The sequence below is a fragment of the Geotrypetes seraphini genome, chromosome 5 (genome assembly GCF_902459505.1).
Source record: "Geotrypetes seraphini chromosome 5, aGeoSer1.1, whole genome shotgun sequence".
NCBI classification, from domain to species: domain Eukaryota; kingdom Metazoa; phylum Chordata; class Amphibia; order Gymnophiona; family Dermophiidae; genus Geotrypetes; species Geotrypetes seraphini.
Window position 1 is genome coordinate 242,530,259 of NC_047088.1, and position 23,362 is coordinate 242,553,620.

The window sequence follows — 23,362 nt, forward strand, 5'->3', positions numbered from 1 at the left end:
TCTTTCCCACCCCTGCCTTGGCCTTCTTTCCCGCTCCTTCCTTCATGACCTCCAGCTTGCTTGTCACACTTATTCTTGCATTAAAGAACTAGCATCACAAATGTCAACTTGCAATTAAAAATAGCTTGATCAAGTGGGTCAAACCCAGATGATGTTTAGAAACAATTTCTCCTTACGTTGGTTGCTCTTATCTAACTCGTGTGTGTGTGTGGAGGGGCAGGGGTGGGGGTGGGTGGAAGTTGATATATCACCTTTCTGTGGTTACAATCAAAAGGAGTTTACATATTATATACAGGCTCTTATTTTGTACCTGGGGCAACGAAGTGTTAAGTGACTTGCTCAGAGTCACAAGAAGGGAATTGAACTCAATTCACCAGGTTATCAGGCCACTGCACTGACCACTAGGGCTGCTCTTACCCGTCTTACCTCTGCTTAAACTTTATGCAGTCTATTAAGATATTTTAATATGCACAGAACATAAGAAAAGCCTTACTGGGTCAGACCAATGGTCCATCAAGCCCAGTAGCCCGTTCTCACGGTGCTCAATCCAGGTCACTAGTACCTGGCCAAAACCCAAAGAGTAGCAACATTCCAGCATCTCAAAGAATTGCAAGATTCCAGAAACCCAATGAGAACAACATTCCAGAGATCAGATTGTGATGTCATAATGCCTCATAGCTAAGGTGATCATACGTCCCGTTTTGAATGGGACCGTCCCTTTTTCAGATCCCCTGTCCCATTGTCCCCATGCAGCTTTGGGTCGCCGAAATGTCCCGTTTTCAGAGAAGGCATCCCGAAGCTGTGTGTGGATACAATGGGACAGGCGATCGTGGGAGAATGGGCTCTTTCCCTGGTTCTCCGCCCACCGCCACCAACAACAGTTGGAAAGGCATGTCCAGGTGCTGGCCCAGAAACCTTCTCCCCGACGTCAATTTTGACATCTGAGAGGAAGTTCCGGGGAAGCCAATTGCTGCCTGGCTGGCCCGGAACTTCCTCTCCGACATTAGAATTGACGTTGGGGAGAGGGTTTCTGGGTCAGCACCTGGACATGCCTTTCCTGTGGTTGTTGCAGCGGCGGCTGCAGACTGGGGAGGGGGGGAAGCAGAAGATTCAGCGGTAGACTTCGGAGGGAGGAAGGCAGGCTTCAGAGGGAAGCTGTTGGTTGCTGAGCTTTCTCATATTTAGTGCGGCAGGGATGGAGGGAGGCTGGCTGGCTTCGGGGGAGGGGTGGGACAAAGGCTGGAAGGCAGTGAGGGGGAGGCAGGCAGGCTGGTTTTGGCAAGGGAGGGAGGCAGGCTGGCTAGCTGGCTTCGGGGGAGGGGTGGGACAAAGGCTGGAAGGTAGTAAGGGGGACATAGGAAGGAAGGAAAGAAAGAGGCAGAGAAAGGGGGGGTTGTAAGCAGAAGAAAGACTAGAAAAGGAAGGCCTGGACCAAAAGGGAACGACAGGAGGCAGATGCAGGACTATGGGAGGTTGAGACAGAGGGGGAAAGACCCTGAGGAAGAACAGAGAGATGTAAGATCATAACAGAGGAGGGAGAGAGATGAAGACCTGGTACAAAGAAGAACTGATACAGGATCTGGGGAGGGTAACAGAGGGAAAAGAGAGCGAGACGTGGACCCAAAAGGGAAGGGGCTGGATTGTGAAAGAAAGGAAAGAAAGAGGGAAGGAAAATAAATAAATATTGGATGCACAGTCAGAAGGAAGTGCAGCCAGAGACTCATGAAATCACCAGACAACAAAGATAGGAAAAATGATTTTATTTTCAATTTAGTGATCAAAATGTGTCTGTTTTGAGAATTTATATCTGCTGTTTATATTTTGCACTATGGCCCCATTTTACTAAACCACGATAGTGGTAGTTAGCGTCAGGAGCTGCGAGGGGCATTCAGCGCAGCTCCCTGTGCTAAAAACCCCTATCATGGTTTAGTAAAAGGGGAGAGGGTATATTTGTCTATTTTTGTATAGTTGTTACTGAGATGACATTGCATATTTTAAAGTCATCTGCCTTGACCTCTGAAAAAAAACACAAATATAAATGATAATTAACATTTTCTCTGTGTACAGTGCGCTTTGTGTTTTTTAAAATTTTATTGTTGGTAGATCATTTTGACTTAGTCATTTTAAAAGTAGCTCGCAAGCCAATAAAGTGTGAGCACCCCTGCTCTATGCAGTTTCCAATATCATAAAACAAAACTATAACAACCTATGTTAGGCTTATTCTTACTGTACAAAAATGCAAGGAGTGGAAAAGCCACAAATAACCAGGATGAGAGCAGGAGTCCAAAATAAAATCACTTTATTAAAAACTACATATATATATATTAAAAAAAAAAAATGAAACAGCAAAATCCAGATGAATGGATGTATTAAGGACCCAAAACCACCCGTGTTTGGGCAGCCTATCCCTTCATCAGGAGTCCATATATCCTGTGCTGCACCATATAAAATCGTGGAGATATGGATTAAAATCAAGTTGATATGCATAATCATGCATTAGTCTCCTGCTGCAAAGCTGAAAGCACGATTATGCGTATCAATAATCCAAATGTCCATGATTTTATATGGTGCAGCACAAGATATACAGACTAGAGAATGACACGGTGGCGGTTACCTGCGGCTAGCCGCGTTTAGCCGCGGGTAACCCGCCGGAACGGGGAAAGAAAAATGGCAGTCGCTGCGGGGACGGGGACAAGGCCATTCACCGCCCCGTGGAGCGGTGAATGGTCTTGTCTCCACAGTGAGGCATCAAGGATCGCGCTGTCCCCGCAGCCACCGCCCGCCTGCCCGTAGCATTTAGCCAGTTCCCTCCCTCCACCTCACCTTATATTCCAAGTTTGCCTGCTTTCTTTTTCCCAAGCTGCACGCATTCAAAAAGCCGTGCAGGTGCGGCTACGCGAGTCGATCAATCTTCTCCTCTGACGCAACCGGAAACAGGAAGTTGCAGGAGAGGAGAAGTTTGATCGACGCGTGCGCGTCTTTTTGAATGCGTGCAGCTCAGGGGAAAAAAAGCCGGCAAACTCAGAATATAAGATGAGGTGGAGGAAGGGTGGGGGCTGCTGGACCGCGCGTTCGCGTGTGTTTCCTGCTCAAAATAGGAAGGAGGGAGTGAAAGGAAAATAAATTCTGGGCCAAGGGGATGAAGAGGGAAAGAAAGAAATCCACAGTGGGAAAGAAAGGGGAAGACAGGCAGGTGGGCCAGATGCTGGAAGCAGGGGGGGGGGAAGAAAGAGGGAAAGAAGCTAGATGGGGTTGAAAAGAAGAGACACACTGGTATGGAAGAGGAAGATAGGGAAAATCTGGACAGAGGAAGGTAACAGAAAGAGGGGAAATTATGTGCATGGGGCATAGGGACAGACATAAAGGCGACATGCCATGGGGATGGTATATGGACACAGGGGGGGGCAATGCCAGATACATAGGGGAGATAGAAATGGGGAAAACAGGAACACAGAAACAAGATGGTTTGTGGGGATGGGACAGGGACCGAGCTCGCAGGCTCCAGCGGCTTGCACAAATTACATTGTAACGTGCCACGAAAATAAGAGGGAGGGAGGGAGGTAGATAGGCCATGCGAGAGGAGCTGAAGGGTGGTAGAAAGGAACAGATGGTAAAGGAGGGAGGGAAGGGTGGTGGAGGAAAGGAATAGAACAGACATTGAAAGAGGGTAGAGAGGAACAGACCCTGAAGGGAAATGTGGAAGACAGAGTGGGGAGAAGATGCTGGAAGGGAAGACAGATGCCAGACTATGGGGGAGCGGAGGGAAGAAGATGGGTGCTAGACCAATTGGGGGAGGGTGAAGGGAGAGGCACAGTAACAGCAAATGGAAGACGCAGAGAGAAAACACACAGTGGATGGAAGTAATTGAATGAGAAGATGTGGAAAGCAGAAACCAGACAACAAAGGTAGAAAAAAAATTCTATTTATTTATTTATTTTTTGCTTTGGGATAAAGTAGTACAGTGGAACCTTGGTTTACGAGCATAATTAGTTCCAAAAGCATGCTCGTAAATCAAATTGCTCGTATATCAAAGCAAGTTTCCCCATAGGAAGTAAGGGAAACTGCTTTGATTGGTTCCACCTCCTCCCCCCCCCTCCACGAGGCTACCGGCGCTGCTCCATTCTCCCCCCCCTTGAGGAATACGACACTGTTCCAAACCCCTCCCCGTGATCCAGCTTCCCCCCCTGCGAACCAGCATCCCCCCCCGCTCGCGTTGCCCCCCCTCCACCGCGATCCTACTTTCCCCCTCCCGAGCAGTCAATGACACCCTTTACCCGACTTGGCACCAGTGCCGGTGCCCAAAGATCCTCCCTCTTCTGGCGTGGCTGGGCGGTGCGTTGGAGATCCTCCTTCTTCTGGGCTGGGCTGGGCTGGACTGGCTTTGAGCATTTGCGCATGCTCAAAGCCTTCTGGTCTCGCTCTCTCCGAGATTGAGAGCGAGACCAGAAGGCTTTGAGCATGCGCATATGCTCAAAGCCAGTCCAGCCCAGCCCAGCCCAGAAAGCACAGTTACTTACCGTAACAGGTGTTATCCAGGGACAGCAGGCAGATATTCTTGACTGATGGGTGACGGCACCGACGGAGCCCCGGTACGGACAATTTTAGAGTGATTGCACTCTAAGAACTTTTTAGAAAGTTCTAGCTCGGCCGCACCGCGCACGCGCGAGTGCCTTCCCGCCCGACAGAGGCGCGCGGTCTCCCAGTTAGTATAAGCCAGCTAAGAAGCCAACCCGGGGAGGTGGGTGGGACGCAAGAATATCTGCCTGCTGTCCCTGGATAACACCTGTTACGGTAAGTAACTGTGCTTTATCCCAGGACAAGCAGGCAGCATATTCTTGACTGATGGGTGACCTCTAAGCTAACAAAAAGAGGGATGGAGGGAAGGTTGGCCATTAAGAAAACAAATTTTGTAAAACAGATTGGCCGAAGTGACCATCCCTTCTGGAGAATGCATCCAGACAATAATGAGATGTAAAAGTGTGAACTGAGGACCAAGTAGCAGCTTTGCAGATTTCCTCAATAGGAGTGGAACGGAGGAAAGCTACAGATGCTGCCATTGCTCTGACTCTATGGGCCGTGACAGAACCTTCCAGTGTCAGTCCGGTCTGAGCATAACAGAATGAAATGCACGCTGCTAGCCAATTAGACAACGTACGTTTAGAAACAGGACGTCCCAATTTATTCGGATCAAAGGATAGAAAGAGTTGGGGAACTGATCTGTGGGGTTTCGTACGCTCCAGATAGTAAGCAAGAGCCCTTTTACAATCCAAAGTATGCAGAGCTTGTTCCCCAGAATGAGAATGAGGTTTTGGAAAGAAAACCGGTAGAACAATGGATTGGTTGAGATGAAATTCAGAAACAACCTTGGGGAGAAACTTTGGATGTGTACGCAGAACTACCTTGTCATGATGAAAGACCGTAAAAGGTGGATCTGCAACCAGTGCATGAAGCTCACTGACTCTCCTGGCAGAGGTAAGAGCAATAAGGAAAAGTACCTTCCAAGTGAGAAATTTGAAAGGAGAAGTAGCTAAAGGTTCAAATGGAGGCTTCATTAAAGCTGAAAGAACCACATTGAGATCCCAGATAACCGGAGGGGCTTTAAGAGGTGGTTTCACATTGAAAAGCCCACGCATGAACCTGGACACCAGGGGATGAGCTGAAAGAAGTTTTCCATGGACTGGCTCATGAAAAGCTGCAATGGCACTGAGGTGGACCCTGATGGAAGAGGACTTCAGGCCAGAATCAGACAAAGAAAGAAGATAATCCAACAACGTCTCCACCGCTAGGGAAGTGGGATCAAGATGATGAAGAAGACACCAGGAAGAAAACCTCGTCCACTTTTGATGGTAACATTGTAGAGTGGCTGGTTTCCTGGAGGCATCCAGAATGGAACGAACGGGCTGAGATAGCACAGTTACTTACCGTAACAGGTGTTATCCAGGGACAGCAGGCAGATATTCTTGACTGATGGGTGACGGCACCGACGGAGCCCCGGTACGGACAATTTTAGAGTGATCTCACTCTAAGAACTTTTAGAAAGTTCTAGCTCGGCCGCACCGCGCACGCGCGAGTGCCTTCCCGCCCGACAGAGGCGCGCGGTCCCTCAGTTAGTATAAGCCAGCTAAGAAGCCAACCCGGGGAGGTGGGTGGGACGCAAGAATATCTGCCTGCTGTCCCTGGATAACACCTGTTACGGTAAGTAACTGTGCTTTATCCCAGGACAAGCAGGCAGCTATTCTTGACTGATGGGTGACCTCCAAGCTAACAAAAAGAGGGATGGAGGGAAGGTTGGCCATTAGGAAAACAAATTTTGCAAAACAGATTGGCCGAAGTGACCATCCCTTCTGGAGAATGTATCCAGACAATAATGAGATGTAAAAGTGTGAACTGAGGACCAAGTAGCAGCCTTGCAGATTTCCTCAATAGGAGTGGAACGGAGGAAAGCTACAGATGCTGCCATTGCTCTGACTTTATGGGCTGTGACAGAACCTTCCAGTGTCAGTCCGGTCTGAGCATAACAGAATGAAATGCACGCTGCAAGCCAATTAGACAACGTACGTTTAGAAACAGGACGTCCCAATTTATTCGGATCAAAGGACAGAAAGAGTTGGGGAACTGATCTGTGGGGTTTCGTACGCTCCAGATAGTAAGCAAGAGCCCTTTTACAATCCAAAGTATGCAGAGCTTGTTCCCCAGAATGAGAATGAGGTTTTGGAAAGAAAACAGGTAAAACAATGGATTGGTTGAGATGAAATTCAGAAACAACCTTGGGGAGAAACTTTGGATGTGTACGCAGAACCACCTTGTCATGGTGAAAAACCGTAAAAGGTGGATCTGCAACCAGTGCATGAAGCTCACTGACCCTCCTGGCAGAGGTAATGGCAATAAGAAAAAGCACCTTCCAAGTGAGAAATTTGAAAGGAGAGGTAGCTAAAGGTTCAAATGGAGGTTTCATTAAAGCGGAAAGAACCACATTGAGATCCCAGATAACCGGAGGGGCTTTAAGAGGTGGTTTCACATTGAAAAGCCCACGCATGAACCTGGATACCAGGGGATGAGCTGAAAGAAGTTTTCCATGGACTGGCTCATGAAAAGCTGCAATGGCACTGAGGTGGACCCTGATGGAAGAGGACTTCAGGCCAGAATCAGACAAAGAAAGAAGATAATCCAACAACGTCTCCACCGCTAGGGAAGTGGGATCAAGATGATGAAGAAGACACCAGGAAGAAAACCTCGTCCACTTTTGATGGTAACATTGTAGAGTGGCTGGTTTCCTGGAGGCATCCAGAATGGAACGAACGGGCTGAGACAAAAGAGTATCAGTCGAGTTCAGCCCGAGAGATACCAAGCCATCAGGTGTAGAGACTGGAGGTTGGGATGCAGAAGGGTTCCCTGCTGTTGCGTAAGCAGAGAAGGAAACAGAGGAAGAAGAAAAGGTTCCCTGGAACTGAGTTGAAGTAGAAGGGAGAACCAATGTTGCCTGGGCCACCTCGGAGCAATCAGAATCATGGTGGCTCGTTCCCTCTTGAGCTTGAACAAGGTTCTCAACATGAGAGGTAGAGGAGGGAAGGCGTACAGGAACAGATTCGACCAGTCGAGGAGAAAAGCATCTGCTGTGAGACGGTGTGGAGAGTAAAGTCTTGAGCAGAAACGGGGCAGCTGGTGATTGTGAGGAGCTGCAAAGAGGTCTATCTGAGGAGTGCCCCATTGAGTGAAGATAGACTGTAGAGTTACAGGGTCGAGTGTCCACTCGTGAGGCTGGAGAATTCTGCTGAGTTTGTCCGCTAATGAATTCTGTTTCCCCTGAATGTAAATAGCTTTCAGGAAGAGATGATGATCTATGGCCCAATTCCAGATCTTCTGGGCTTCTTGGCATAACAGGCGAGAGCCTGTCCCACCCTGTTTGTTGATGTAGTACATCGCAACCTGATTGTCTGTGCACAACAGAAGGACCTGAGGAAAGAGAAGGTGTTGAAAGGCCTTGAGGGCGTAAAACATCGCTCTGAGTTCCAGGAAATTGATTTGATGCTTCTTTTCCTGGGCTGACCAAAGACCCTGAGTCTGGAACTCGTTCAAGTGAGCTCCCCATGCGTACAGAGAGGCGTCGGTGGTGATGACTAGTTGATGAGGAGGCTGATGGAACAGAAGACCTCTGGATAGATTTGAGGATACCAACCACCATTGCAGAGACTGACGAAGAGATGATGTCACAGATATGTGTCGTGAGCAAGAGTCCGACGCTTGGGACCACTGGGTCGCAAGGGTCCATTGAGGAGTGCGCAGGAGAAGACGGGCATGAGGTGTGACATGAACTGTGGATGCCATGTGTCCCAAGAGCACCATCATTTGTCTTGCTGAGATGGACGGCAGAGGAAGTACCTGGTGACATAGAGACTGAAGGGTCTGAAGCCGATTGGATGGCAGGAAAGCTCTCATGAGGAGTGTGTCCAGGATCGCTCCAATGAATTGAAGTCTCTGAGTGGGAATGATATGAGATTTGGGTAGATTGATCTCGAATCCCAGAAGTTGCAGAAACTGGATGGTTTGGTTGGTGGCCAGAAGGACCGCTTGGGCAGAAGTGTCTTTGATCAACCAATCGTCCAGGTAAGGAAATACCTGCAGGTGGTGAGAGCGCAGAAAAGCCGCCACCACAATGAGACATTTGGTGAATACCCTTGGAGATGAGGCAAGACCGAAGGGCAGCACCTTGTACTGGTAATGACAATGATTGATCATGAATCGGAGATATGGTCTTGAGGTTACATTGATCGGTATGTGAGTGTAAGCCTCTTTGAGATCGAGGGAGCATAGCCAGTCGTTTTGATTTAGAAGGGGATAAAGTATGGCTAAAGAAAGCATCTTGAATTTTTCTTTTACTAGATGAATGTTGAGATCGCGAAGGTCCAGGATGGGTCTGAGATCTCCTGTCTTTTTGGGAACTAGAAAGTAACGGGAGTAGAATCCCTGCCCCTTTTGATCTAGAGGAACTTCCTCTATAGCGTTCAGAAGGAGGAGGGATTGGACCTCCTGAATAAGGAGGGCTGATTGAGGACTGTTCAAAGCAGACTCTTTTGGCAGGCTTTGAGGTGGGAGAGTCTGAAAGTTGAGAGAGTAGCCGTGGCGGATGATGTTGAGGACCCATTGGTCCGAAGTGATTACTTCCCACCGGCTGAAGAACAGAGAAAGTCGACCTCCTATTGGTTGAGGCAGGAGAACAGGAACAGGGATACTGGCTATACTGCGGAGAAAGAAGTCAAAAGGGCTGTGACTTCTGCTGAGGAGGTTGTTTCGCAGGTTGCTGCTGTTGCTGCTGTCGGGGAGGCTGACGTTGCTGTTGCCTCTGACGTCGAGGTTGTTGAGCAGTGGTAGGCAATGGACGGGCTGTGAAACGGCGTTGATAAGCCGATTGCTGCCTGTATGGTCTCGGTGGAGGAGGCTTCTTTTTATTCTTGAGCAGGGTATCCCAGCGCGTCTCATGAGCCGAGAGCTTTTGGGTGGTAGAGTCCATGGAATCCCCAAAGAGCTCATCCCCTAGGCATGGGGCGTTGGCTAACCGATCTTGATGGTTAACATCAAGCTCGGATACCCGAAGCCAGGCCAGACGGCGCATAGCCACCGACATAGCTGTCGCTCTGGATGTAAGTTCAAAGGTGTCATATATGGACCTAACCATAAACTTACGAAGTTGGAATAGAGACGACAAGCAGGAGTGAAAAGATGGATGTTTTCTTGAAGGAAGATACTTCTCGAAGGAAGCCATGGTGGTAAGGAGATGCTTTAAATAAAAAGAAAAATGAAAAGCATAATTACTAGCTCTATTTGCTAACATAGCGTTTTGGTAGAGCCTCTTACCGAATTTATCCATGGCCCTTCCTTCTCTGCCAGGAGGGACAGATGCATATACACTGGCTCCTGAAGTCTTTTTAAGGGTGGATTCGACAAATAAGGATTCGTGTGGAAGTTGAGGCTTGTCGAACCCAGGAATGGGAATTACCTTGTATAGAGAATCCAGTTTACGTGGGGCCCCTGGAACAGTTAAAGGAGTCTCTAAATTTTTATAGAAAGTTTCCCTCAAGATGTCATGAAGGGGAAGCTTCAAAAATTCCTTTGGAGGCTGATCAAAATCAAGGGCATCCAAAAAAGCTTTAGACTTTTTGGATTCAGCCTCCAAAGGAATGGACAAAGACTCACACATCTCTTTCAAGAAATTGGAGAAAGAGGAAGTGGTCTGCTTGGAGGATGGGTCAGGGAGAGCCGAATCCTCCTCCTCTGAGGAACATTCTCCTTCAGAAAGAAAGGGTTCCTCTGAGTCCCCCCACAGATCAGGGTCTCTGACATGGGAAGAATGGTCCCGAGACTCAGGTGTCGATGTTTGCATGTGTCGGGTTTTGCGTACCGACTTACCCGACCTCATCGATACCGAGTCAGGCGATGTTATCGGTCGCACCGGTGCCGAAGTCTGTACCGATTGATGGTGAGCTGTCGGCTCCGGTGCAAGGACTGGCATCGATACCGATGAAGTTAGGTGAAGCGGTACCGAGACAGTAGAAGCAGGTAAAACAGGTTCGACAACCGGTACCGACACGGGTTGATGTACAACCGGTACCGATGGCTCGGTGCGGACTGGCACCGGAAGGTTCGGTGTCATTATAGCAGGAAGGAGTCGTTCTAATTGCTCCTTAAGCTGCACATGAAGGATGGCCGTAATGCGGTCATCGAGGGATGGCACCGGTACCGCTTTTTTCTTCTGCGGTACCTGCGGTGCCGCTCTACGCCCCGGAGATGAGGAGCCCGATGTCGAGGGACTCACCTCAATAGGGGCGGAGCGCTTCCGCTGGCGTCTAACCGGCGGCAGGACTGGGCTCACTGCACTCGAGGCCGGAAGACGTTCCAGCGGGGAAGGCTTCTTAGCCGGCTTACCTGACTGTTGGGATGCCGGTGTGGAATCACGCGGCGTCGAAGACGAGGGTGCCGACTGAAGCGGTGCCGAAGCCGGAGTCGAAGGAACGGGGTCGGACATCTCGGCACCGAATAACAAACGCTGTTGAATTAAGCGATTTTTTAATGTTCTTTTCTTTAAAGTAGCACAGCGGGTGCAAGAAGAGGCCTGATGCTCAGGACCCAAACACTGCAAGCACCAGTTGTGTGGGTCCGTGAGAGATATAGGCCTAGCACACCGCTGGCACTTTTTAAAACCCGGTTGAGGGGGCATGAAAGGGAAAACGGCTTCCGCCAAATCGAAGGCCGAGGCTTCGATGGTGGCAGAAGGCCCCGCCGGGGAAAAAACCGAAATTGAAGAAAAAAGAAGTTTTTTTTTTTTTTTTTTTTACCAAAATAAAAGTAAAGTAATAAAAGAAAGTAATAAAGTCAAAAGTTTACGCGAGCGGGAAGGCAAGTTATAAAAAAATTTCAACAGCCGTTGAAAACGCGTCTTCTTAGCTCCGCGGAAACTAAGAAACTGAGGGACCGCGCGCCTCTGTCGGGCGGGAAGGCACTCGCGCGTGCGCGGTGCGGCCGAGCTAGAACTTTCTAAAAGTTCTTAGAGTGAGATCACTCTAAAATTGTCCGTACCGGGGCTCCGTCGGTGCCGTCACCCATCAGTCAAGAATAGCTGCCTGCTTGTCCTGGGATAAAAAAGAGTATCAGTCGAGTTCAGCCCGAGAGATACCAAGCCATCAGGTGTAGAGACTGGAGGTTGGGATGCAGAAGGGTTCCCTGCTGTTGCGTAAGCAGAGAAGGAAACAGAGGAAGAAGAAAAGGTTCCCTGGAACTGAGTTGAAGTAGAAGGGAGAACCAATGTTGCCTGGGCCACCTCGGAGCAATCAGAATCACGGTGGCTCGTTCCCTCTTGAGCTTGAACAAGGTTCTCAACATGAGAGGCAGAGGAGGGAAGGCGTACAGGAACTGATTCGACCAGTTGAGGAGAAAAGCATCTGCTGTTAGACGGTGTGGAGAGTAAAGTCTGGAGCAGAATAGGGGCAGCTGATGATTGTGAGGAGCTGCAAAGAGGTCTATCTGAGGAGTGCCCCATTGATCGAAGATAGACTGTAGAGTTACAGGATCGAGTGTCCACTCGTGAGGTTGGAGAATTCTGCTGAGTTTGTCCGCTAATGAATTCTGTTTCCCCTGAATGTATATAGCTTTCAGGAAGAGATGGTGATCTATGGCCCAAGTCCATATCTTCTGGGCTTCCTGGCATAAAAGGCGAGAGCCTGTCCCACCCTGTTTGTTGATGTAGTACATCGCAACCTGATTGTCTGTGCACAACAGAAGGACCTGAGGAAAGAGAAGGTGTTGGAAGGCCTTGAGGGCGTAAAACATCGCTCTGAGTTCCAGGAAATTGATTTGATGCTTCCTCTCCTGGGCTGACCACAGACCTTGAGTCTGGAACTCGTTCAAGTGAGCTCCCCATGCATACAGAGAGGCGTCGGTGGTGATGACTAGTTGATGAGGAGGCTGATGGAACAGAAGACCTCTGGATAGATTTGAGGATACCAACCACCATTGAAGAGACTGACGAAGAGATGATGTCACAGATATGTGTCGTGAGCAAGGGTCCGACGCTTGGGACCACTGGGTAGCAAGGGTCCATTGAGGAGTGCGCAGGTGAAGACGGGCATGAGGTGTGACATGAACTGTGGATGCCATGTGTCCCAAGAGTACCATCATTTGTCTTGCTGAGATGGACGGCAGAGGAAGTACCTGGTGACATAGAGACTGAAGAGTCTGGAGACGATTGGATGGTAAGAAAGCTCTCATGAGGAGTGTATCTAGGATCGCTCCAATGAATTGAAGTCTCTGAGTGGGAATGATATGAGATTTGGGTAGATTGATCTCGAATCCCAGAAGTTGTAGAAACTGGATGGTTTGGTTGGTGGCCAGAAGGACTGCTTGAGCAGAAGTGTCTTTGATCAACCAATCGTCCAGGTAAGGAAATACATGCAGGTGGTGAGAGCGTAGAAATGCCGCTACCACAATGAGACATTTGGTGAATACCCTTGGAGATGAGGCAAGACCGAAGGGCAGCACCTTGTACTGGTAATGACAATGATTGATCATGAATCGGAGATATGGTCTTGAGGTTACATTGATCGGTATGTGAGTGTAAGCCTCTTTGAGATCGAGGGAGCATAGCCAGTCGTTTTGATTTAGAAGGGGATAAAGGATGGCTAAAGAAAGCATCTTGAATTTTTCTTTTACTAGATGAATGTTGAGATCGCGAAGATCCAGGATGGGTCTGAGATCTCCTGTCTTTTTGGGAACTAGAAAGTAACGGGAGTAGAATCTCTGCCCCTTTTGATCTAGAGGAACTTCCTCTATAGCGTTCAGAAGGAGGAGGGATTGGACCTCCTGAATAAGGAGGGCCGATTGAGGACTGTTCAAAGCAGACTCTTTTGGCAGGCTTTGAGGTGGAAGAGTCTGAAAGTTGAGAGAGTAGCCGTGGCGGATGATGTTGAGGACCCATTGGTCCGAAGTGATTACTTCCCACCGGCTGAGGAACAGAGAAAGTCAACCTCCTATAGGCTGAGGCAGGAGAGCAGGAATAGGGATACTGGCTATACTGCGGAGAATGAAGTCAAAAGGGCTGTGACTTCTGCTGAGGAGGTTGTTTTACAGCTTGTTGCTGCTGCTGTCTGGGAGGCTGACGTTGCTGTTGCCTCTGACGCCTAGGTTGTTGAGCAGTGGTAGTCAATGGACGAGCTGTGAAGCGGCGTTGATAGGCCGATTGCTGCCTGTATGGTCTTGGCGGAGGAGGCTTCTTTTTATTCTTGAGCAGGGTATCCCAGCGCGTCTCATGAGCAGAGAGCTTTTGTGTGGTTGAGTCCATGGAATCCCCAAAGAGCTCATCCCCTAGACATGGGGCATTGGCTAACCGATCTTGATGGTTAACATCAAGCTCGGATACCCGAAGCCAGGCCAAACGACGCATAGCTACTGACATTGCTGTCGCTCTGGATGTAAGTTCAAAGGTGTCATATATGGATCTAACCATAAACTTACGCAATTGGAGAAGAGACGACAAGCATGTGTGAAAAGCGGGATGCTTTCGTGAAGGAAGATATTTCTCGAAAGAAGCCATGGTGGTAAGGAGATGCTTTAAATAAAAAGAAAAATGAAAAGCATAATTACTAGCCCTATTTGCTAACATAGCATTTTGGTAGAGCCTCTTACCAAATTTATCCATGGCCCTTCCTTCTCTGCCAGGAGGGACAGATGCATATACACTGGCTCCTGAAGTCTTTTTAAGGGTGGATTCGACAAATAAGGATTCATGTGGTAGTTGAGGTTTGTCGAACCCAGGAATGGGAATTACCTTATATAGAGAATCCAGTTTACGTGGGGCCCCTGGGACAGTTAGAGGAGTCTCTAAATTCTTATAGAAAGTTTCCCTCAAGATGTCATGAAGGGGAAGTTTCAAAAATTCCTTTGGAGGCTGATCAAAATCAAGGGCATCCAAAAAAGCTTTAGACTTTTTGGATTCAGCCTCCAAAGGAATGGACAAGGACTCACACATCTCTTTCAAAAAACTAGAGAAAGAGGAAGTGGCCTGTTTGGAGGATGGGTCAGGGACAGCCGAATCCTCCTCCTCTGAGGAACATTCTCCTTCGGAAAGAAAGGGTTCCTCTGAGTCTCCCCACAGATCAGGGTCCCTGACATGGGAAGAATGGTCCCGAGACTCAGGTGTCGACGTTTGCATGTGTCGGGTTTTGCGCACCGACTTACCCGACCTCATCGATACCGTGTCCGGAGAAGTTATCGGTCGCACCGGTGCCGAAGTCTGCACCGATTGATGGTGAGCTCTCGGCTCCGGTGCAAGGACTGGCATCGATACCGATGAGGTTAGGTGAAGCGGTACCGAAACAGTGGAAGCGGGTAACACGGGTTCCACAATCGGTATCGATACGGGTTGTTCCACAACCGGTACCGATGGCTCGGTGCGGACTGGCACCGGAAGGTTCGGTGTCATGATAGCAGGAAGGAGTCGTTCTAATTGCTCCTTAAGCTGCACATGAAGGATGGCCGTAATGCGGTCATCGAGGGATGGCACCGGTACCGCTTTTTTTCTTCTGCGGTACCTGCGGTGCCGCTCGACGCCCCGGAGATGAGGAGCCCGATGTCGAGGGACTCACCTCTATAGGGGCGGAGCGCTTCCGCTGGCGTCTTACAGGCGGCAGGATTGGACTCACTGCACTCGAGGCCGGAAGACGTTCCAGCGGGGAAGGCTTCTTAGCCGGCTTACCTGACTGTTGGGATGCCGGTGTGGAATCACGCGGCGTCGAAGACGAGGGTGCCGACTGAATCGGTGCCGAAGCCGGAGTCGAAGGAACGGGGTCGGACATCTCGGCACCGAACAACAATCGCTGTTGAATTAAGCGATTTTTTTAATGTCCGTTTTTTTAAAGTAGCACAGCGGGTGCAAGAAGAGGCCTGATGCTCAGGACCCAAACACTGTAAACACCAGTTGTGTGGGTCCGTGAGAGATATAGGCCTAGCACACCGCTGGCACTTTTTAAAACCCGGTTGAGGGGGCATGAAAGGAAAAACGGCTTCCGCCAAATCGAAGGCCGAGGCTTCGATGGTGGCAGAAGGCCCCGCCGGGGAAAACCGAAAAGTGAAGAAAAAAATAAAAGTTTTTTTTTTTTTTTTTTTTAACAAAATAAAAGAAAGAAAAAAGGCAATTTAAGCCAAACGTTTACGCGAGCGGGAAGGCAAGTTAGGAAAAAATTTCAACAGCCGTTGAAAACGCGTCTTCTTAGCTCCGCGGAAACTAAGAAACTTGGAGACCGCGCGCCTCTGTCGGGCGGGAAGGCACTCGCGCGTGCGCGGTGCGGCCGAGCTAGAACTTTCTAAAAAGTTCTTAGAGTGCAATCACTCTAAAATTGTCCGTACCGGGGCTCCGTCGGTGCCGTCACCCATCAGTCAAGAATATGCTGCCTGCTTGTCCTGGGATAAGAAGGAGGATCTCCAACGCACCACCCAGCCCAGGCCGCGTCAGAAGAGGAAGGATCTTCAGGCACCGGCACTGGTGCCAAGTCGGGTAAAGGGTGTCATTGACTGCTTGGGGGGGGGGGAAGTAGGATCGCAGTGGAGGGGGGGCAATGTGAGCGGGGGGATGCCGGATCGCCGGGGGGGAGGGGGGCACTCGTACAGCGAGGCAAGCTCGGTTTACGAGGCACCAAGTTTGCGAATGTTTTGCTCGTCTTGCAAAACACTCGCAAACCGGTGCACTCGTAAACCGAGGTATCACTGTATATTAGTTGTGTTGATAAAAATTTATAAACAAAGCCCTGCCAGCTGAATATCTCTTTCTCTAGTTCAGCAGCAGGAACTTTGATTTATAAGAACGGAATAAGCTAAATATTAGAGTACTAAGGCTTATATGGATGCTGCGGGGACGGTGACGGGGCGGTGAATGGGATGGCAGTGGTGGTGACGGAGCGGTGAAGGGAACGGCGGTGACGGGGCGATGCAGAGGATGGTGGGCCGGGGACGGGGCGGTGACGGGGACAGATTTTTTCCCCGTGACATTCTCTAATACAGACTGTGTTGGGTGTTTAGTACAGCCATTCATCTGGATTTTGCTGCTTCATATTTTTGGACTCCTGCTCTCATCCTGGTTATCTGTGGCTTTTCCACTCCTTGCATTTTTGATATGATATTCTGTCCTTAATTATACCTGAACAACAGGAAATATATGAATAAAATCCAGTCCTTGAATTTGATGTGGCTCCAGGCGATGAGGACACTTCATTCTTGGTAGCACCGAGACAATTTTCTCTGTTAAGGCACTGGAAAATGAAAGTTTTAAGAGTTAATCTGAAAAAATCAATTAAAAAAAAAAAAAAATACAAGATCATCCAGTATCTCCAATTTCCAGCCAAATGGCCTATTTATTGCAGTCTTATGGCACCCTCTTGTGGCTACTTGTTAAATATTACAAATTGTTGAAAACATGCAGTGTAATTTTTTTACAATTCTACTTTGTTCTTTCTGGAGACTAGAGAATGACACGGGGACAAATTTTTCCTCATCCCGTCCCTGCGAGTTTTGTCGCTATCCTTGTCCCCAGGAATGGGATGGAAAAATGAGTTCCCGCAGGAACAACTGAAAAACAACGGAAGACTATTTCAATTCCTACTAGATGTGAACATTAAAATATGTCTCCAACAGACTAATCTAATCTAATCCTTAGGTTTGTATACCGCATCATCTCCACGTTACTACAAAATTTCTCATCCCCTGTTCCCAAATTACTACTAGAAAGTGCAAGCTGGCAAGTGGCTCGCTTGTGTGGCACTGGTACCATCCATGGAGTAGAAGCACGTGGACAGGACATGCTGTTGTCTCTCTTACTACTGGTCAACAGCATGCACAGGCAGGGAATCAACACAAGGAACTGTTCTCAAGAGAAGTCTTTCCTTCCTATCCTGGCACCTTTGAGGAAAAGCAGCACTAGGGAAAGGGAAGGAGAGAATGAGCATGAAAGGACAAAGAAACTGTGGGTAAATGACAGAGGAAAAAGAGCAATAAAAGGAGAAAGGACAAGGAATGGTGTAGAGATGAAAGGTTTGGCTCAGCATATAGGGGAGAATGGAAGGGAAGATAAGCAAGGAGTGGGCAGGAGAAGAAGTCAGTGAAGGAGCTTTAAAGCCTGGAAGAGAAAGCAAGGAAGGCCACCACCCAACATTTTCTAGGATGCATGATCATGTCACAAATCACAACCCAGGCAGGCAAGGGACATCAACAAGGAAGTCTATTTCTGTCTCACCTCAGTTTTGTAGTAGTATCATATATACCAACAAGACGTGGCTGGACTTTCCTCCCTTCTCCTGCTAATGGTAGTGTGAGCAGGTCTAGCAAGTATACATTTTCAGGAAAACCTTGATTTCCCAGCTTGATCACAATCATTTAGCTTGTGGGTACTGCAATAGGTTACATTTTGTAAAGATAAGTAGAAGAAAAGAGCTTTTGGACAAATGGCAGTGGATGGCTAGAATAAACCATTAGCAGGAGAAAGGAGGACCATCCAGCTACATCATGTTGAAACACGAATAACTCGAGGTGAAAGAGACAGGACTTCCTTGTTGAGATCCCAAGCCTGATGAATTGAGAAACTTATATTCTATTGAGGAATTTAGAAAGCCTTGAAGACACATTTATTTGTAGAACATAATGTTTGAGTTTACATGTTTGTTATTTTATTTGGGTGTTTTTAGAAAAAAAGATTATGTTCTTATCTTGATAATATCTTTTCCAATAGATAGGCATGGTATGCTGAACCTTAAGGTACTCTGTCCATTCTCGCGAGCATACTGCAGAAAGATGTCAATCACATATTTTGCAAACCTCCTTCTCCCAGGAGTCTGCTGCCCCTTTCAGTTTGTTCCAAAGCGGGCAAGAGCTCCAGAGTAAAAGACAGGAGGAGGGACATGGGGAACTCTCCAAAACCAAGGTTCTGATCTGCTCATATAACATTATAACAGTCAATAATGAAACTGTAATGTACAAATGAACAAACATTACTATTTTTAAAAGTAAAACACATCAAATAAAAGCAATAGCTTGAATATTAGTGGAGCTCAATTCTCTCTTGAGATTCTATTTACAAACTGATTCTGAACCCGTGAAGGGGCATAATCGAAAGGGACGTCTAAGTCCGTTTATGTCCATCTCGCAAGTTGTCCAAAGTTAAAAAGAGCCCAAGACACATTTTCGAAAGACGTCCAACTTTTTTTTACTTTTGAAAATCGTCTAATTATACGTCCTGCCGATCTGATCGTCCAAGCCCCTAAATCTTTGTACCACATTTCCGTCCAACTTTCCGTCCAAGTCCAAAACACCTAGAACAAGTCTTGTTGGACATGGGAGGGGTCTGCAAATTGATGGACTGAACACCTAGACAGCACCTAAATAGTGGGGTACCTTACAGGGCACTGCTGTGAACTTCACAAAAAGGATGCCATGGCTTCTCCTCACTACAGTTCCCTTATAGGTGATGGTGAGCCCCCCAAACCACCTCCAGAATCCCCTAGACCCACTTATCTACCACCCCAATAGCCCTTATGGCTGCAGGAGCCACTTATATGCCAGTCAAAAAGGGTTTTGAGGGTGTATAGGGAAGTGCACATGTTTAACTATCAATGCAGTGATTACAGGGGCTTATGGGCCTGGGCTGGACGACTAGGCTTTCCTATGCCAGGCGCCCAGGTGATGATGGTCTGGAGGCTGAAATTTAAAGTTGTGAATATAATTTTTATGGGGATGGGGGGGTTGGTGATCACTGGGGTAGTGTGTGGGAGTCTGTGCTATGTGTTTGAAGTGCTTATCTGGTGAATTTAGGTGGGTTTTTGTGACTTAAGTGTAGGGGATGACTAATCTAACCAGATAAGGAGGCAACCGATGTGAAGAGATTTGCGAGTTAGGCATAGGATTTTGAAGAGGAGGCGATAATGCATAAGTAACCAATGAAGACGCAAGTATAATGGTGTAATATGATCAAGACATCAAGCGTGACAAAGAAGGCTGTATTCTGAATTGTTTGTAAATCGTTTTAAGTTGAGTTGTAATAATACCTGTATAGATGGAATTGCAGTAGTCGAGATTGTAAAGAATAAATGAGTAGACAAGAGTATGTAGTGAACCAAAATCAAGAAATGAGCGGAGCGAACGTATTTGACTTAAGAAAAAGCTTGATCTGACAATATGAGAAATGTGAACTTCGAATGACAGTTTGGAATCAAGTATGACTCCCCCAAATAATGGAAGGAAAGAACTGTTAATGGGCCGATCAAACAGAATTAGTGATGAGGATGGTTCTGGAAGATGACCAGAAATCCAGCAAGCAACTGTTTTATCTGGGTTGAGTACAAGATGATAAGTAACAACCATGTGGATAATGCAGAAAGACAATAGAGAGGCCCAAAATTGGGTTGGAAAAGTGAACAAAGGATAGACCAGTAAAATATTATTTGCATAGATTAAAAAATTTGATGTTGAAAGACTGGATAAGTGTGGCCAACTTCAAGGGAGCATACATATGGGAAAAGAATGGGCAGGCCATAGACGTGTTGCCAAACAAAGAACACAACATAGAACATACTATCAGTAGCACAAGTTAATTGGCGCACCTAATTACACCAGCCACTGGCCTGGAGTAAGTGACCACACCTACCTTTTGGTGCAAAGTGGGTCGGTGCTATTAAGAATATAACATAAGCACGTAAGCATTGCTATACTGGGATAGACCTAGCATTGATCATTGGGGATCACTGATCTCCCATGATACTGTGGGAAAGGCTGCAAAATTCCTTCCTTCCTTGCAGAATTGTTCCTCCTTCTAAGAGCTGGGGGAAATGGGTGGGCTGCCACATGTAAATTGGAATGGTGGCTGATTAGTCTTCTTCATCCTCTGCATTGATCCTGGCTGCCTTTCAGCATAGCAGCAACAACAGGCTGCAGTGCGTGAAATGCCAGTACACCCAAGCCGAGTTCCAGTCTAAGAAAAGCAACTCATTGTTTCAGACATCAAGACATCACTCCAAATGCAGACAAGGGTGTCTTTTACCAGGATCCGCCAGACAGGGACAAAACATCTCTGATAGCAGCACTAAAACATCTGAATAATGGGTGATGGATGCCTGTATATAACATCTCCTTCTTATCTCCCCTCTTTTCATATGCCCTTGTAAACTCTCTCTCCCCTCTCTTCTTGTATTTTTAAGCTTTGTAAACCGTGTCGAGCTCCGCTTCCGTGGAGATGATGCGGTATATAAACTTAAGGCTTAGTTTAGTTTAGTTTAGTGTAATAACTGCAGGCTTGTACAGAGGCATACTTCATTTGGTTGCAACCTGGGGTGGATCAACCTTCCTTCTCCAGGCACATCACTCCCAACCCAAGCAGTACAGAGGTGCAGCGAACAGTCGAATAGCCGCAGTCTGTACACTGCAGCTCTGCTCCCTGTTGCTGCCTGTACCCAGGGAGGACTAAACCTACTGTCTCACCCTGGGTACAGCACTGGGCTTAGGAAGCAGAGAACAGGGTCAAAGCTCCTTTGAGATGGACTTTCCACTTCCCCAACACAGAAGTGTGCAGGAGCTTAGCACACGAATGGCTGTTTTGATGCCATCTTGTAACCACCTTCGTGAATCTTCTGTTCAAATGTCTGTAAGCCCATTTACCGGTATATTCCTCCAATAGTCTAGTCCAGTGTCTCTCAAACATTTTTAGCTCCGGCACACAAAACGGAGCAAATGTTTTTTGTAGTGATGTTCAAGTGGTCTAATTAATAAGTGTTTATTATGAATTTTTGTACACTTGATGAAAGTTTAAAAATGAATAAAGAATTAAAAAAAAAATGATAAAATTGCAAAACCAAGAAAAAATTAAATTTGAGAGTTATTTATTTAAAGTTCTTTAAGCTACTTATGGGTAATTATAATAACGGTGAAACGAAAGTGAATAGAATTGCTAATCAATGCGATGGAGTGCAATTTTAAGTGCAAATTAACTCAAAACGCAGCTCGATAGTCGACAAGCAAACATGCATTTCATTATCTACCATCTGCAGTCGTTCTCTTTTTTTTCAATTTAATTTCTGTCCAAGTTCGCAAAGATAAGAAAATCCAAACAGTAACAAAGCCTTGTTTGCTTTGTTGCTCAATTTAGGAGAAATAAAAATATAATTACTTGTCGTTAGTTATCAAGGACCAATCACGTCAAAGAACGATGCTTGTCTGTGTGGTTGTATCCTTACGTATGCAGATGCTCATAACATTGACAGACTCCTGTGTATGTGACATACATATACTTATGGAGGATATTTTTAAAAATTAAGTAAAATTCTGGAATCTTTTGTGGCACACTTGGAATCTCTTCGGGGCACACCACTATGCCGGGGCACACAGTTTGAGTCACTGGTCTAGTCAAAGTGTTATTGCATATGTTGGCAAAGACTAGGGGACACTCGAAGTTACAGGGAAATACTTTTAATAGGAGGAAATTTTTTTTCACTCAGAGAATAGTTAAGCTCTGGAACGCATTGGAGGAGTGTGTGGCGTGGTGGTTGAAGCTACAGCCTTAGCACCCTGGGGTTGTGGGTTCAAACCCCGCGCTGCTCCTTGTGACCCTGGGCAAGTCACTTAATCTTCCAGAGCCCCAGGTACGTTAAACAGATTGTGAGCCCACCGGGACAGATAGGGAAAATGCTTGAGTACTTGATTGTAAAACTGCTTAGATAACCTTGATAGGCGGTATATAAAATCCTAATAATAATAAACTTTAACTAATTGCAGATAGCGTAGTTGGTTTTAAGAAAGGTTTGAACAAGTTCCTGGAGGAAAAGTCCTTAGTCTGTTATTGAGAAAGATATGGGGGAAGCCACTCCTTGCCCTGGATCGGTAGCATGGAATGTTGTTACTATTTGGGTTTTGGCCAGGTACTAGGGACCTGGATAGGCCACCATGAAAACGGGCTACTGAGCTTGATGGACCATTGGTCTGACCCAGTAAGGCTATTCTTATGTTTTTATCTTATATCTGGCTATCCTGGAGGATATCTGGATCATTGCAACAGTGCAATGATTTTATGTCAGTTGTATATATCTTGATGCTTTGCTATTATTTATCCAATAAATTAGCTGAATCAATTTTTACAGGTTTGCAGTATCACACTACACTTCCCCCTCTGTATTTGCGAATTCCTTATCCACGGATTTGCTTATTCACAGTTTTAAACGAAAAAAATTTCACTTCATTTTTCGGGCTATTTTAAGCCTTGTAAGCCACCCCTTAAGCCTTACCTGGTGGTCTAGTGCAGTGTTTTTCAACCTTTTTACACCTATGGACCAGCAGAAATAAAAGAATTATTCTGTGGACCAGCATCGGTCCGTGGACCGGCGGTTGAAGAACACTGGGCTAAGTCGTGGGCCAGACCCCGCCCATCTCTACCCAATCTCTACCCCAGACCCCGCCCCCATAATAGTACTAATTGCACCTTGCACATCCTGTGCCTCATCTGGAAGCCTTCCCTCTGACGTTGCAACGTCAGAGAGAAGGCTTCCGGTTCAGGCGCAGGATGCCCATAGGAGCCACTGCCCGTGGCTTTGTGCACTGAATCAGTGAGGAAGAGGGAGCTGGCTCAAAGTTAACGCTGCATCGATCGCACCGTGGACCGGCGGTTGAAGAACACTGTTTTGGGCCTGATGCATGTGCTGGCCCTGTGGACCAGCAGGAAATTTCTGTGGACCGGCACTGGTCCATGGACCGGTGGTTGAAGAACACTGGTCTAGCAGGTTTTCAGGGCAATAGCAATCTTCCCACGCTCCTGCCCCATGCAGATCGCTCACAGGAAATGGCTTGAGAG

The 23,362-nt window shown here is 47.2% G+C and overlaps 1 protein-coding gene across 1 annotated transcript in view; it reads right to left on the bottom strand.

The window, feature by feature from the left end:
- CCDC93 (coiled-coil domain containing 93) overlaps positions 1-23,362 on the bottom strand; it is a 223,743-nt gene that overhangs the window by 180,245 nt on the left and 20,136 nt on the right. The window contains exon 4 of the mRNA XM_033946543.1: positions 16,679-16,790. Within this exon, the coding sequence (XP_033802434.1) occupies positions 16,679-16,790 (112 nt within the window). The remainder of the gene's footprint in view (positions 1-16,678; positions 16,791-23,362) is intronic.